This window comes from Bombus bifarius, unplaced genomic scaffold, assembly GCF_011952205.1.
Source record: "Bombus bifarius isolate JDL3187 unplaced genomic scaffold, Bbif_JDL3187 scf7180000008030, whole genome shotgun sequence".
Classification (NCBI taxonomy): domain Eukaryota; kingdom Metazoa; phylum Arthropoda; class Insecta; order Hymenoptera; family Apidae; genus Bombus; species Bombus bifarius.
The window spans coordinates 569,977-586,001 of NW_022884401.1; the positions used below are offsets into that span (position 1 = coordinate 569,977).

General features: G+C 32.6%; 2 protein-coding genes across 9 annotated transcripts; one reads left to right on the forward strand and one right to left on the reverse strand.

The window, feature by feature from the left end:
- Positions 1 to 124: 124 nt before the first annotated feature.
- LOC117207418 (copper-transporting ATPase 1) lies at positions 125 to 12,016 on the forward strand. Of its 7 annotated transcripts, none has more exons than XM_033447630.1 (15): positions 125 to 310; positions 685 to 756; positions 867 to 921; positions 5,562 to 5,977; positions 6,055 to 6,350; positions 6,431 to 6,652; positions 6,725 to 6,954; positions 7,017 to 7,206; positions 7,274 to 7,507; positions 7,589 to 8,459; positions 8,538 to 9,109; positions 9,181 to 9,384; positions 9,463 to 9,683; positions 9,770 to 9,934; positions 11,199 to 11,331. In XM_033447630.1, exons 2-15 carry the CDS (start codon positions 690 to 692, stop codon positions 11,329 to 11,331), a joined length of 3,876 nt encoding a protein of 1,291 aa, XP_033303521.1. In that variant the 5' UTR covers positions 125 to 310; positions 685 to 689. The 7 variants fall into 7 exon arrangements, with proteins under 7 accessions (XP_033303521.1, XP_033303522.1, XP_033303526.1 ...); XM_033447631.1 differs by having other exon boundaries at positions 688 to 756; XM_033447632.1 differs by lacking the exon at positions 125 to 310 and adding an exon at positions 604 to 621.
- A 210-nt stretch (positions 12,017 to 12,226) lies between these two features.
- On the reverse strand, positions 12,227 to 15,726 carry LOC117207422 (apoptosis regulatory protein Siva-like). 2 transcript variants are annotated; one of them, XM_033447647.1, is made up of 4 exons: positions 15,465 to 15,726; positions 15,197 to 15,390; positions 14,868 to 15,025; positions 14,601 to 14,782 (listed from the first exon to the last, which is right to left on the reverse strand). In XM_033447647.1, exons 1-4 carry the CDS (start codon positions 15,580 to 15,582, stop codon positions 14,737 to 14,739), a joined length of 516 nt encoding a protein of 171 aa, XP_033303538.1. In that variant the 5' UTR covers positions 15,583 to 15,726; the 3' UTR covers positions 14,601 to 14,736. The 2 variants fall into 2 exon arrangements, with proteins under 2 accessions (XP_033303537.1, XP_033303538.1); XM_033447646.1 differs by lacking the exons at positions 14,601 to 14,782; positions 14,868 to 15,025; positions 15,465 to 15,726 and adding exons at positions 12,227 to 13,604; positions 13,682 to 13,776 and having other exon boundaries at positions 15,197 to 15,333.
- Between the last annotated feature and the right edge of the window lie 299 nt (positions 15,727 to 16,025).

Consider the following 16,025-nt stretch of genomic DNA (forward strand, 5'->3'; position numbering starts at 1 on the left):
TGGATTACATTTATTAAGCAATTCTGATAGTATCCAGTTAGAACAGTGTATAGAACAAGAATCCGTTTAACCTAATAAGTTTTGTAAACTTATTTTAGATCGCATGTTTATATATATATTTTTTTGTTTTTTTTATTAATTTATCAAAAGTAAAGTGTATGTTCACAATTGTAATCGGTAAATAAGATTTTGCCAGTAATGTATTCCTCTCTGATGGTGCATTATGTGTGTAAGATAGTGAAAAAAGTGAATCATAAATTAAACTGTTCACTTTGATGAAAACATTTTATTTTCAAATTTGATATTATTGGTATGTATTCTATTTTTTCATATTTTCTTAATCATGCGTAATAATGTTAAAAATGTATATAGTAATCTTATTTATCGGATATGACAGTTACATATGCATAGTGGTGAATAATAGAGCGAATAAATATTAGCTGATGATTTCATTCATTTTATCGACTATTCCATTTAACAACAGTATTTATTCATTTTTAACTCTTTTCTTAGATTTTTCTCGTAACGACTAAAAAATATCGTAGTTACTTATTTATTCTTATCAATTGTTATCAATTATTTTGATTTTGGTGTTTTTGAATTTGGATATATTTGAAAATGGTATTGATCAATCATTTTAATTATACTCTTATATATTTATTTATTTGGAATGTTATTTTACAGAAGAAATGGAATCAGAAATTAATACAAAGACATTAATAGATGACAATCATCAGCTTAATAAAATCAGTACAGGTAATATTATGTATCTGTTACAAGTTATTGCTTGACATAATTTTCACAATGCATTTGCATTAAATAATTGTATCATATTTGAAATCAATGTTTAATCATTGACTTTACAGAACAGGCTGACAGGGAAGATGCGGCAAATGCAGAGCTGACAGTAACAAAAAAAGAGTAAGTGATTTGTTCGTACTATGAATATTTACACAAAATATAACATATTTTTATATTAAAGATTATGAAATATTTTATTATTTTACGATTAATTTTGTATTTAATTTTATACATACGTTTGCGTATCTTTTATAATGCTAATCAAACAGGTTAATTAGCAGAGAAGAATAGAACAAAAATGGTTGCTTTCTACAGAGTAAATATGTGGCATGGATAATTATTGTTGATAGTATTATCGCTTAACTTTAATTATTTAAATATTGCCAATTGTCCAAGGGCAAATTATTTTTCGTTCTGTTAAACTCGTATTGGTAATTGGTAAGAGGAAACGCGTATATAAAGGAAACGTAACTTTGTTAAAAAAGTAATACATATAAGTTGGTCGTATCGAAGACGAAAATAACGCGCGATAGTTTTGAAAATTAAACGACAATGCTTTGATGACGAAACGCGAAGAACAGAAGAATGTTATTGAGTGCTCGTATTTCAAAAAGCACTTGGTGACTCGCAGTAGTTTTATTTTCTAATCGACACAGAGGGATAGATGGATTCGAAATTTGATCGTGATCTGTTGATCGTTCAAACCTATAAGTGTGTAACGAACGTATTTCCTTCGCTTTGCCTATCGAATAACCCCAATTTTATCGCCAGTCAATTCGTAAAACATTATGCTATCGTGACGTTCTTTACATTTTAACGATTACTATTTCGATTTATTTTATGCAATCGTATCGTAATGCGGAAGTTCGCAAAAACGTGGCGGTATAAATTACTGAATTCTACAAAATACTTGGGGTAAGTCATTCGTTAAATCAATCAATATTATGAATAGCATATCTATTTCTGGTCTTTTAATCCGTATTTCACTTATCAAAGAAGCGATAAAGACTTATCTTTTTACCAACAATCGAAATATAATATTAAATATGATACGATTCGATAAATGAAAAAAATAGACGTACAAGGCAATTATACAGCCGAGAGATCTGTCCATTCCATCTTTCGCTACGTGGATCTGGAACACCACTTTCTCTCTTGTTCATGCCATTCTTATTCGATCCATTTTCAGGTATATGTACACCTAGTCACAACGAGATCATGCATTCGCTTCCAACTGTTCAACGCGTTCCGTTCTTTGGCCAGTGTACCATATTCGCTCTTTCATTCGATCGAATTAATTTCGTTTTTCATCGAACTCTTTTCAACATAGTTTCGAATTTTTCATGACTCCGTCGTTCGTCTGTTTGCGTATAAATATCATCGAGAACGTGGCATCGTTCAAACGTAGATTCACTGAAAATAATTAAACGCGTTCTTCGACTTCCTTCGATCTATTCTCCGGTCAGTTTAGTTGTCACCGAGTTTTCGACACGAGTTTTATTTTGAAAGACAGTGCTTTTACAAAGCAGTCGAAGAAAAGGAAACAAGATAAAGGCTTGCGGTTTTACGTGTTCCCCGCAATTATACCACGGTCGTAAAGCCATCAAGCATCGAAAAATAGTTCAGCAGCGACAAGTAATAGAACCGTGAAGTTAAAAAGAAGAGAAACGATCCGATGCGTATACTTATATATTTACTTGTGCGACGAGGATAACGACGCGGAAAAGCGACATCGGTTTAGATACCATGCTTTGCTTCGTATAAGTACACATTGCGGCTCAAAGACGAACGAACGTCTTTTACAGTTAGACAACACTAAACGAATCGTTTGAGCGTCGAAACTGAATTAACGAAGAACGATAGAACGAAGCGTTTATTAATGTATAAATCGGGGAAAGTAGGAAGAGTGCGTCGTTATCAGTATCAGCTGCTGTACAACTATCGAATAGGAAATTAAAATAGCATAGAGAAAGTGGAAGAAAGGGCAACGTTAGACGAAACGTGCTTTACCAGAGTCTTCTATAGTTTCTATAGAGTCTTGTAAATAAAGCTTAAATTCAAATAAAGAGCAGCGAAGCAAACACTGCAGCTGATTTCCTTGTTTCGATACTCTATATAAAAGAACTGATAACGAAGAATACATCATCGGTATTTCCATTCGTTACGGTCATTTTCTTACGAAGTGGATTTGTTCGATACATGACGAACAAGATCGTTATAGGATATATATATACACATATGTATATGATCTTGGGGAAGCTGAAATTCCATCTAGGATGATGAAATATCCTTTACCTTTGTGCAAGGTACACAAGAAATTAGTAGCGAATCGGTCAAATTTCCACTATCAGTCGTTTCCTTGCTTGCAGTTTTACGACGACAATATGATCGATGACAATACGAAACTACTTGGGTCAGTACCTTTTCTCTTACTTGTTTCGTAAATTGTTTCAAAAAACTCAACGCTTGAAACGCGATAGAGCGACAGAAGGTTTTCCTCCTTCTCTTGCTAATTTGTTTGCAAAATGTATATTGCGTACAATGCAATTAAGGCTATGCTTACAGCGGATGCGTGTTCCGACGAATCAAACGACGAATAGATTCTTACGAGTTTATTAGTATGTTTGTGCATTTTGGTCTTCACGTTTCGTTAGTCAGTGAGAGAGAGAGAGAGAGAGAGAGAGAGAGCACGCTGTAACCATAGCTTAATAGGTAATTCGTTGCTACGGTGTAATAGTACGAACTTAATTTAAATCGAGAGACGACGTTGGCAACATTCGTTTGATCTGTGGATATTTGACGAAGGTTAGAAAACCGCGCGCAGAAAGTGTGACGAGACATTTCTCTTTCGATGTTTCATCTCTTTCCTTTCTTCCTTTCTGCGTGTATATATCGGTATGCATCCAAAGCGAGCGTCTGTATCGCGTCTATTCCGAACAATTTCAATGCGGCTACTGTTACAGTATCGTTGGAACACGAGTAGAAGGGAATTTCTAAACTCGAGTATCGTACGAACGAAGTGAGAAAAGGTCGTGCGCAACTGTCCTTGTAGAGAGGAGTAACGAGCGATCGAATAAGTGCCGTGAGCAAAAAGACGGGATCGCGTAGCATGGCGATTAGAGGAGTTATCAGTCGGTCTGTGATATCAATTCCAGTCAAACACACGAACGCGTTTGGTTCGCGCCCCACTCGTCGTTACTGGGACGTGTTCGCTTTCAAGGAATGTGTGATCTCGATCTGGCCACAACACTGGCTAATTGTATCCATTGCACGTACAATTCCGGAAATCCTTGGGCTGATCTTATAAAACGATCACGGCTACACGACAAAGGAGCCAATGATCGCGTCTTTGTGAGCGATCCGATAGATTATCTCGTTGATACTTTAGTGTTCGTCGTCCGGTCAATTTTTCCAATCTACGTTTCTTTTTCTTTTTTTTTTTTTTTCAATTTCTTTTGAAATATTTAACTTCGCTAAACTGCCTACTCTTCTTACCGCGCTCTTCCGCAAAATTTCAATCGACCCAAGTCAGGACATTTTTCATTACGAATATCCACTTTGCTTTGATGAATATTTTTAACGCGGTCAAAAATTTCGATCATCCCAGCTTTCGTCTACTTTTTTCCTTTTTCCTTCTTATTCTTCTCCCCCTTTTCGAGAAAGTGCGGACTTGTCGCGAGACTCGGCTCAGTTTTATCGTCTCGCGAGCAATGCTTATCGGCTTCTAAGAGCTCGTTAGAATGGTTCCGTCTAATATCTTGACGCAATGGGATCGTGATTACGCGAGTAATTCCACGGCTATAACGGTCGTTCGTTCTTGAAAGATCTGTAAAACCGCAGAAACGGAAACGTGATCATACTTGCAATTAGAAAGATGGACGACGATAGGCAGCCGTTAATTCGAAAAAGATATGACTCAACGAGCTCGTTTTGGTAAGATTTTTCGAATCCTGTAAACGCAAGATCGTATTTTCGTTACGTATCTCGTTATCTTTCGAATACATAATAGCGATCGCCAGTTTCGTCGCGCTTACGGCAAGTTCTTTCGTAGCTTCCGCGTTAATCGATAGCGATATTCAGATCTCGGTATAATCTGCTTTAAAGAACAAAGAAGAGATTACCGAACAATGGAAACAGTCGTATCACGAGAGATTCTGAATCGAGCGCGTTATTTTTCTTTACAATTCTCACATTAACGGACAAACGTGCAAGTTACATAAAACAGAAAGTATTTCCTTAAGATAAGAGGGAGGAACGTAGCTTATTTACGTTTCGGGTCGTTAACGATAATATCGCGTTTTTAATAAGAGTAATTTTGCTAATTACTCGTTTGAAATTCGAATCGATGACGAGAAGGTCACGCTACTCGTCGTTTTGATCATTAACGTTCGATTTGGAGGAAAATCAGTGTAATCGGAAAGAAATACGTGCCCTCGATCGTATTCTAACATTTAAACGAATAACTCGCTTCGAAGTCGACCGATAACGATTACTTTCTTTTATTGTTTATAAAATGAACGATAGCTAAACTGCTTCGGTTGCATAATGCAAGTAGGTACACTAATGTGACCACGATAACTGCTACGATATTTCGATGACGTTCCTTGTTATTTATTGATGTACTTTAATGTTACAAATGCTTATCGCTATAATTAATTCTAATGACTGGACGCAATCTGTATTGCGTATTATCTTCGTGCAGTTGGACGTCTTTCAAAGGCGGGTGAAACTGAAATGATCGATTCTTTCTGACTGTTTAGCGATGGGGAGGGCGATACCGATTACGAAGGCACGGTACAGATGGTGTACGTTCCTCGGTCGCAGAAAATGAAAGATTCCACGAATATTTCTACTATGAAGGTTAATATCGACGGTATGAGATGCCAGAGCTGTGTGAAGAACATCGAGAGAACCATAGGAAGCCGACCGGAGGTTTTAAGCGTTAAAGTAATCCTAGAAGAGAAGCTCGGCTACATCGAATTTAAAGCGGAAGAAATTACGCCGAACGAATTGGTCGAAGCGATAGAGGATATGGGTTTCACCGCTTCCCTATGCAGCGACGAAAGTAGCTCTACCGAAAAGATACAAAGAAGTGATTCGTTACAATTAACTATCAGTACTTGTACCGTACATATCGATGGAATGACTTGCGCGTCTTGTGTTAAAACTATCATTGGTGAGTACCGAATTTTGTTAAACCGATTCTTGTTCGTATAGTCAAGTTATCGCGTTTCTTTGCTATTTCTGTTGCAGACAGTTTATCGCAGAAAGCAGGAATAAAACAGGCGAACGTTAGTTTAGAGAAGAAGGAAGCTACGGTTTCCTACAACGACAAGGACCTAACGGCTGAACAAATATCAGGGTTCGTCGAGGAAATGGGTTTTAATTCGTTTGTTAAAGAAGTAAACGGTAAAGTTCTAGGAGAGGAAACACCAATGAATTTATCGTTAAAAAACAATTCTGCTCAAGAGGAACTTCCGTTGCAAATGAATGGGGGAGGTGATGTAAAGACTCAAAACGAAACAGCAAAATGCTTTTTACATATAACGGTAAATATTACGCGTGAAAATAATCCTGATTCGTCTTCGCGTTACTGCTTTGACGTTATGAATCGGTGTATTCCTCAAAGGGGATGACCTGTGCTTCCTGCGTCGCTGCCATAGAAAAACATTGCAAAAAATTATACGGTGTAAATAATATCTTGGTAGCATTGATGGCGGCCAAGGCAGAAGTTGCCTTTGATCCGAATAAGATAAGGGCGATTGACATCGCTTCTAGCATATCGGAATTGGGCTTCCCTACTACTTTGATCGAGGAACCTGGCACTGGAGAGGGAGATATCGAATTAAAAGTAAGCTGGTTATTAACTTCCCAAGTTGGCGACACGAAGTTGACAACATCGTTCTGAATATTGATTTTATAGATCACAGGTATGACATGTGCATCTTGCGTGAATAAGATAGAATCGACTGTGAGGAAATTACCGGGCGTCCGTTCTGCCGCTGTTGCGTTGGCAACTCAACGTGGCAAATTCAAATACGATGTAGAAAAAATTGGCGTCAGGGACATTATCGAATGCATTAACAAATTAGGTTTCACCGCAATGTTATTTAGTAATAAAGATAAAGAGAACAGAGACTACTTGGATCAGAGGTAAATTTATTTCACGAGTTTCCAAATAAATAGAAATAAGTATATCTTTCGTTTTTATGTAGGGAAGAAATAAACAAGTGGCGGACAGCGTTTTTAGTGTCCTTAATTTTTGGCATACCGTGTATGTTAGCCATGACATACTTCATGGTAATTATGTCTATTGGTGAAAAAACGCATGAAGATATGTGTTGCGTAGTTCCTGGTCTTTCCTGGGAAAATTTAATCCTTTTCATATTTTCTACACCAGTCCAGGTAATTCCGAATATTTCTTTATAAATTAAGAAATTAAGTAGAAATCTTGACAAACTGATATTTATAGTTTTTTGGTGGCTGGCATTTTTACGTTCAAGCGTACAAAGCTTTGAAACACGGTACAACTAATATGGATGTTTTAATTTCTATGACTACTACGATATCTTATTTGTACTCAGTCGCCGTACTTGCAGCAGCTATGATAATGCAGGAACACGTTAGTCCTCAGACATTTTTTGATACTCCTCCCATGTTGTTAGTGTTCATCAGTTTAGGAAGATGGTTAGAACATGTCGCAAAGGTTTTCAATCTTTTATCAAACACTGTGCTTACGTTGATATAACTGTCACAAAAATTAATAAAAAGCAATTAATTTTTTCAGGGTAAAACATCGGAGGCGTTATCGAAATTATTGTCTTTGAAAGCAACGGACGCGGTCCTGGTTACTTTGGGCCCTAACAATGAACTACTATCTGAACGTTTGATCAGTATAGATTTAGTACAACGGGGCGATGTCCTAAAAGTAGTGCAAGGTGCCAAAGTTCCCGTCGATGGTAGAGTTTTATCAGGCAATTCTACTTGCGACGAGAGCCTAATTACCGGGGAAAGTATGCCGGTACCGAAAAAGAAAGGATCGGTTGTAATAGGTGGCTCGATAAATCAAAATGGTCCGCTTCTAATTACTGCCACGCATACAGGAGAACACACGACATTGGCACAAATTGTACGATTAGTAGAAGAGGCACAAACGAATAAGGCACCTATCCAACATTTAGCCGATAAGATAGCTGGTTATTTCATACCTCTTGTTATAGTTGTTTCTATAGTAACTTTATTCGTTTGGATAATAGTGGGATATGTAAATGTAAACAGTTTACCAATCTCGCACAACGATCAAATCAAAAAACACGGATTGAATAGAGAAGAAATTATATTTCAATATGCTTTTCGAAGCGCGCTTTGCGTATTAGCGATAGCTTGTCCATGCGCGTTAGGATTGGCTACGCCAACTGCTGTTATGGTTGGTACCGGAGTCGGAGCATTAAATGGTATCTTAATAAAAGGTGCTGAACCTTTGGAAAATGCTCACAAAGTTAAATGTATTGTATTTGATAAGACCGGAACAATAACACATGGTATACCAATGGTAACAAAGATAAATCTCTTTGTAAATGAAACAGCTTATTCACTAGCAAAGTTCTTAGTCATTATCTGTACAGCTGAAACAAATAGCGAACATCCGATCGCATCAGGTAAAACATTGAAAATACTTATATTTTTATATATTATGTCTAGCGTACAATTTTCAATAAACTGCTTTTTTTCTTAAGCAATTGTGCGGTACGTGAAGGAAACAATAGGCTCTGAAACAACTGGACAGTGCATGAATTTTCAAGCAGTTGCTGGTTGTGGACTTAAATGTAAAGTATCACATATTTCAACTACGTTGGCCGATGCATTAAAATCTGATAAGATTCTTAACTATATTAACGAGGTAAAAAAATTACCTTCTGGAACGCATAACTTAAATAATGTGTCGATCGATGTTACGCCAATTTCGAGCACGAGACAAAATTTGGAATTGTTGCTAAGTCCGGATTCCCATGGTGACCAGACTAATCCTGACGATGTATATGAAATTTGCGTTGGTAACAGAGAGTGGATGCGAAGAAATGCTATTAATATACCACAAGAAGTAGAGTTGAAAATGGTTATTGAAGAAGATCTAGGACATACTGCTGTTTTAGCAGCAGTGAATAATGTACTGGTGGCTATGATCAGCGTAGCAGATACGGTTAAACCAGAAGCCCATCTGGCAATCTATACTTTGAAAAAGATGGGTTTAGAAGTCATTCTTTTAACAGGAGATAATAGAAAGACTGCTGTTTCTATCGCTAGACAAGTAAGCTTTCTTTCACTCGATGAGTTCGCTTATGACTTTTTATCGATTCATAATATGTATTATTCATGTAGGTTGGTATTACTAGAGTATTTGCAGAAGTGTTACCTTCGCACAAAGTTGCTAAAATTCAGCGTTTACAAGATCAAGGCTTAAGAGTTGCAATGGTAGGAGATGGTGTTAATGATAGTCCTGCCCTTGCACAATCAGATGTTGGCATTGCAATATCTTCTGGTACGGATGTTGCTGTGGAAGCTGCCGATGTAGTCCTCATGCGAGTGGGTTAAAAATTAAATGAAAAAATTTCGATATTTTATATTTATACAACAAATACTCTATTAATAATAATTTTTTAGAATGATCTTCTAGATGTTATCGCGTGTCTGGATCTATCGAGAAAAACAGTTCGTCGAATAAGGTTGAATTTTTTATTTGCTAGTATCTATAATTTGTTGGGTATTCCTATTGCTGCTGGAATATTTAGTTCTTTCGGATTCTTCCTTCAACCTTGGATGTCGTCAGCGGCGATGGCTTTAAGCTCAGCATCTGTAGTTGGTAGTTCTTTGTTACTAAAATTGTAAGTACCACATAAAAAAGAAATAGTTTTGCATTCAAGGAATACAGTATTTGTAAATTTCAATGTTGTTTATTTTATTTTCACAGGTATCGTAAACCGACGAAGACCACTTTAGAAACATCAGAATATTTATCAGCGATGCATGCTCATTCTACTGCAAGAATGATTGATTTAGATACAATATCTCTTCATCGTGGTTTAGATGATACTGTAATGCCTATTATGCATAGATCAACATCGACATTGTCCAGGTATGCCCAAACCCCTTCTACGCTCTCGAAATTTGTGCAGAACTTTAATAATCCTACTGCCTAATAGAATTACGGCAAAACTGACATCATACATTCGTGTTGCCTTCTTAATTGTATCATACTAATATCAAGGTGGTAGTTCTATTAAATTTTATGTGCTTGTTATTTATCATTTATATTGTTAATATATTAAATTAACAAAGATATTAAAAATATTTAATTTAACTAACTAGTGATTATAGTAAAACTACTATCCTAGTTGTAATATGTTTCATAACTTAAGTAGCAAATTTTCTATTGATATCTCAACATTTTAATTGCATTGTGAATGAGTAAAACAGGCTGTGAACTTTAAATTAAACTTATGAAATTATCTTTCTAATCAAATGGAGACTTACTGTTAACTACATTTAAAACAATATAAGACTGACTGAAAAGGAACTTTATCAAACAAAAACTTGGTGAAACATGTCGCTTCCTGTTGTAAATAATGTGCTAAAACAACAATTGATACAGGAGCAATTTTGCTATACTAAACTGTAAATATTGTATTAAACGTAAATAACTGATACTAAATAAGCTATTTCTTACTGTACATCGATTCCAGTTATTGTAAGAAAAAAAATACATATATATATATATATATTTTGTAAATAAATATTCATATCTTTTAAACATGTATATGTTATCTATTAAATAATAATAATAATAATAATATTATTTGATCCTCAGGATTGGTTTTCAATTTTTGTACATATATTCTTCTGCACGCTTTTACCGTAATTACTTTTTATGATCTGCATATTAATTGGAAACTGTGTTGAAGGTTTATAATATTGCAACAATATTTTTGATTGATTGCAAGAGGAATAAATTATAGCACCTTTTTTCTTGGGCTAATTTGGCTGTGTATCCAGTTAATTTGCTTACAGCAAATAGCAGTGACGTATAAAGTATGTTGTAACTAATTTGGTTATTGAATTTATATTTCATATAATACTTGAAAATTTAACTTTCTTCAAATGCTTATATTACTGCAAAATTATTCATTAACAATATGACATTTAGATCGCTTGTATAATATTTTACTGTATCTGTAGCTTAACATAGAAAAATGTGACAAATAGTTATAAGATACAGTCTCATCTTTAAGTATAAGATAAGGTAATACAAGTTTTAATTTATACATTGATATTTCAACGTTTCTGGAATAAATTTAATAATTTGTTTGCCTTGTTCAAACAAATTGCTTGTTCAATTGCAGGCTATTTAGGAGATCTAAGGACAATGTAGAGGGTCGTCTCCTAGGTGAAGATATTGATGAAATTGATTTGGTAACAGATTTTTCTGGATATCGAAAAAATATAAAGGACCATACAAACATAACACCCTTATGACTTGTAAGGATCTTTTTTATATAATTCATATTATTTCTTATTCTGTGCATGTGTGTGTGTGCGCGCGCGCACGGACATTTTTTTGCCAATAATATAATAAACTGACATTTAATCAAATTTTTGTCATAATATCTTATTCTCAATATAATCACGAAGTTTTCAGTTTCAGAATATATTTTGTAATTAACTGTTAAATTTTTAATAGGTTTTACAAAAGGAAACGAAAGCAAGCAAAATGCGAAGAACCTTAATAGTGCTTTCATAAATTCATTGTCTTCTTTTACATTAAGTTCATGAATAGTATCATCATTTTTACGTTTTTTATTTCAAATGAAATTATTAATAACTTTTTGTATTGCATTATATGTATTTTGTACTTAACATTTTTTATATAAAAAGATGCAATCATTTGCTTGTAAGAAATCAAAAGAGGTTTTGTATGAAAATCATCAATATATTTCAATACTGAGTATTATGAAAGTGATACTTAAAAGGTTTATTGGGACCATGTTTTAATTTAATTAAGTACAAACTTAAAACGCTTTAAATTTTATCATAGTATATGTTTTATTTGTTACAAAAACATAATGAATTTTTACAACTTATAGATTATATAAATTGTAATTAAAATTCTCAACTCGAATATTGCTTAATAAACTATAATACCTCAACTTATATAATTATATTCACGCGCAGTTGTGTTTTTTACCTATTATAAATTTTTAAATATGTTTATTTATAAAAACTCAAATTGATATATCTCTAGAAAATGAAACGAGAAATAATTGTGTAGTATAACTTGTACGTTAATATATTATGTTTTCTCTGTATTTAAAACTAAACTATGTATATTAAATACATTTTCGAGATTTATACTATATATTGTTAAGTATGTATATATATATATCTTCAAATATTTATAGTAAAAAAATATATAAAATCTTGTATAAATTTAAAGAGTAATATTTAAATATTATAATATTTTAGTTGTACTGATTGGCCATATTAGTATGCAATGGAATAAATGCATTTGTTTGTGACAGAATATCATCCGAGATCACAGTTGAATTTGTATTGTAAGCATTAGAATCTCCCTGAATATTACTGACATCCTCGTTGGAAACATATGGCAAATTTTTGTTGCTCAACACAGAATATGTCTCTGTACGAATAGGTAAGTTTAAATTACCTTGTTCTTCTAAATGATTTCTTGTCAACTGATGAGGAGCAACCAAATTTTTCATATCAAGACATGATTCTAAATTATTGATGTGAGGAATACAAATTGATTGTACATTTTTGGATTGATAATTATTGTTATTATTGATAGGAACCACATTATTGCATTTATTTAAATAGCAATCATTGTAAAAGTTTGGATTCAACGAAAAATTGTTATACTGCAACGAATGGTGTATATCATTTTGTTGTGGAATTTCACTGTTGGTTAAATTTTCATATTGTGTATCAGGTATGTTACAAAGTAAATTCTTATTCATATATCTGCAATTTTGATGTTGTTCAGAGGTAATATCTTGTGACTTTATTAAATTGCATGAAAACTGTTTCTTTTCTGCATCAGAAACTTTCTTAGCATCTACTTTGGATTGAGCACAATGTTGTATATCATTTAATATATCTAAGTTATTATGTGATTGCATATTATGGTTCATATATAAATGATTATAATTGCTACTGTGTAAAAAGTTCTGATCATTATAAAGATATTTATTTTGTATTCTGCTGTCTATATTATTTACTTGAGGGGTTTCTGTACATTTCAGTACATCCTGTTTTACATTTGATTGCAGAATTTCATACACCTTTGGATTTTCTTCTACATGTTGATTTTTATCAAAGGTGTTAGAATATGAATTTGCAATTGTTTCCCCACTGTTTTCAGGCTTTGCTTTTTGTATATCAGAAAACTGATCATAACAATGATTTTCTTTAAACATATCACGTGTATTAACAAGAAGGCTCGTAAATGGTGGTAAGTTCTTATTAATTTTATAATGTCCATCGGATTTATATTTTGCAAATAACATATATAATTCATCTTGTGTAAGCATTGAATATTTTAAAGATTTTTTGAACAATAGATTTAACTGCTGAATTTGATATTTATATGCTTTCGCATTATATTTGAGAATCATGTTTGAAACACTTATTTGTTTACTAACTTTCTGACACTTTTTTGTGCCCTTCTGATTTACCTTTTGTTTCATATTCATTTTTTGGGATAAATCGTATTCTGTTTTCTCTTTAACATTCTATAAGTACACGATCTACTGTTAGTTTTAATTTCTATCGCTAGTAATAAAATTTTAAGATAATGTAAATATCTTACCAAAATATTGTTTTTTGATATGTTATTAGTATCTCCATCTTCATTGATTTGTACCGGTAACTTTGATGCTTTCCTTCTTTTAATCATATCAGTATCTAAAATATATATATATAATATATAAAGATATAAAAAGAAATTTATAATATAATAATTAATCTAACTTTATCACGTCGATTTAAAAATAAAATGAGAAATCCATCTCACACTAATTATTAGAATTGTATTCTGAAAATAATTTTTATATTAAAATGAACGATATAAATACATATTATATGGAAATGTAATTTTGTGATACATGTAAATGCAATATAATAACTGAAAGTAATGTAGATATTAATATCTCCTACCGTTGCTGGACTAAATTTAAAATCTTTCGTTTGAAAGGCGGCTTACTTACTGTCACTCAGATTTCTTAGAGAACCCACGTGAATATGCGATAACGGTACGTATATATGTATACAGAAATACAAATACGTTCCCGCTCTAAGTATTTATTTTATTTGAAATGTTTTGTTAATTTTCTTATTCATTTACGAAATTTAAATTATTCAATACAACTGATCATTTACAATATATCATGTATTATAAATCAACGATTACTGATTTCTTAAATCATTCTGAATTGGTCGAAATTATAGTAACGTTTTATCATACGTATTTTAGTGAATTTCTCTTTTTTATGGGGTATTATCTGAATGATAGTCTTTTGTTTTTCCCTATTAGTTTTAATTTGTACATTTCTAACTTCCAATGAAGCAATGTCATAATTGTAATGAATTTCTGCCCAATTTTCTTCGTGATGAACAACAAACATAACATTTATTACATATGCAAAAGTAAGTTCACATCAAATAGTACATATTTTTTTGAATGACAAGAATAGGATGCGGGAAGGATAACAGGTAATTCTTTCATTTAATACACTTAATACTACATTGTATATATTGTATTATAATTAATTTTTGTAATTAATTTAAGATCCTTTATATTAGCCAATGTGAGTAGAAATATGTAACTTACAAAATGAGTATAAAAAATATACATATATTTAAGCCCTATTTATAACAATTAAGGCATTTAATTTGTTCTTCGTAATCATATCTGCAAAAAAAAAAGAAAATAAAGAAAAATGAAATCCTCCAAATATTTATATATATATATATATTCCAAGATTAAGCTAACTTACGTAGGCAGGGAACAGTTTTGACAAAATAGTTCTGAGCAACTAATACACTCAAAGAGACAAGAATTACATAAAATTTGATCACAATATGAACATTTGCTGAACATGCTTTGATCTATCACTCGACTGCATTCACAAAGATCATACTTTGGTCGAACATCCTTACAGGATATAAAGGAAAAGAGAAAGGTGTTAATTTTATCATATTTAAAAATCTCTATACATATAGGTTGGATTATATTGGATTAATGATAAATCTTTGTAATATCGATAGTAACAATAAATTTATGATAGATAGATTTTACTATTGTTAATAAGTGTAAATAACTTACCTTTATAACTTTATCCGCTCCTAATAATTCTAGTTTACTATTCAACACCATTTGTTTTGAGATACGTTCATTTTTGGATTTGCACGAAGAAGGAGTTTTCGATGATGGTACATCGATAGAATTCAATTCTATAGAAGTATTTAATCTTCGCGACAGTACTTTTACACCTTCTTTCAATAAATCCATTGTTTTGTCTATATGAAATAGAATAAACAGAGTGTATATTATTATAATATCGGTTGATATTCGTATATTATAACCTCCGTACCATAAACATTCTTCATTCGTTCCTCTTGACAGACGCCGTTGTCTATTTGCTTCTGGCCTACGTGTACTTTTAATTGGGGTAGTAAATTATCTTCAAAAGGACATGGACGTTTCGGCATTCTTTAACTTAATTTAACTTAATTAACAGCAGTTCAATAAACAAATGCAGATTAAAATTTTCATAATATCGTACCACGGAAAAGTTGACTCGACAGAGCAACCAACCATATAGCTCATACAGAAGTTTATATATATGTAGTCGCGTAGTTTGATGTAGTGTCGCACTCTTTCCACCTTTCTACCTTATGCTTAAATTACAAATTCAAAACAAAAACAAAGTTAAATACATCTGTCGTTAGATTATAAAGTTTTTAATATGAAATTACTTGCAATTATTTAAGTTGTTTTTATAATTGTTTTCATAACGTAAAGAATTTTCTTATACATATAAATAGGAGATTACTATGTACATAGATCTCTTAACAAGCATATGTGTGTGTATATGTATATAAATGGATGCAATAAAAAATAAATACATATTTAACCATTAGAGTTTAACTAT

Coding starts and splice junctions, on each gene's coding strand:
- LOC117207418 (XM_033447629.1), top strand. CDS start 3,078: ATGATGAAATATCCTTTACCTTTGTGCAAGGTACACAAGAAATTAGTA. Junction 7,207..7,273: donor TATTTTCTACACCAGTCCAG/GTAATTCCGAAT, acceptor TGATATTTATAG/TTTTTTGGTGGCTGGCATTT. Junction 9,385..9,462: donor CCGATGTAGTCCTCATGCGA/GTGGGTTAAAAA, acceptor ATAATTTTTTAG/AATGATCTTCTAGATGTTAT.
- LOC117207422 (XM_033447646.1), bottom strand. CDS start 13,768: ATGATTAAAAGAAGGAAAGCATCAAAGTTACCGGTACAAATCAATGAA. Junction 13,605..13,681: donor TATCAAAAAACAATATTTTG/GTAAGATATTTA, acceptor GTGTACTTATAG/AATGTTAAAGAGAAAACAGA.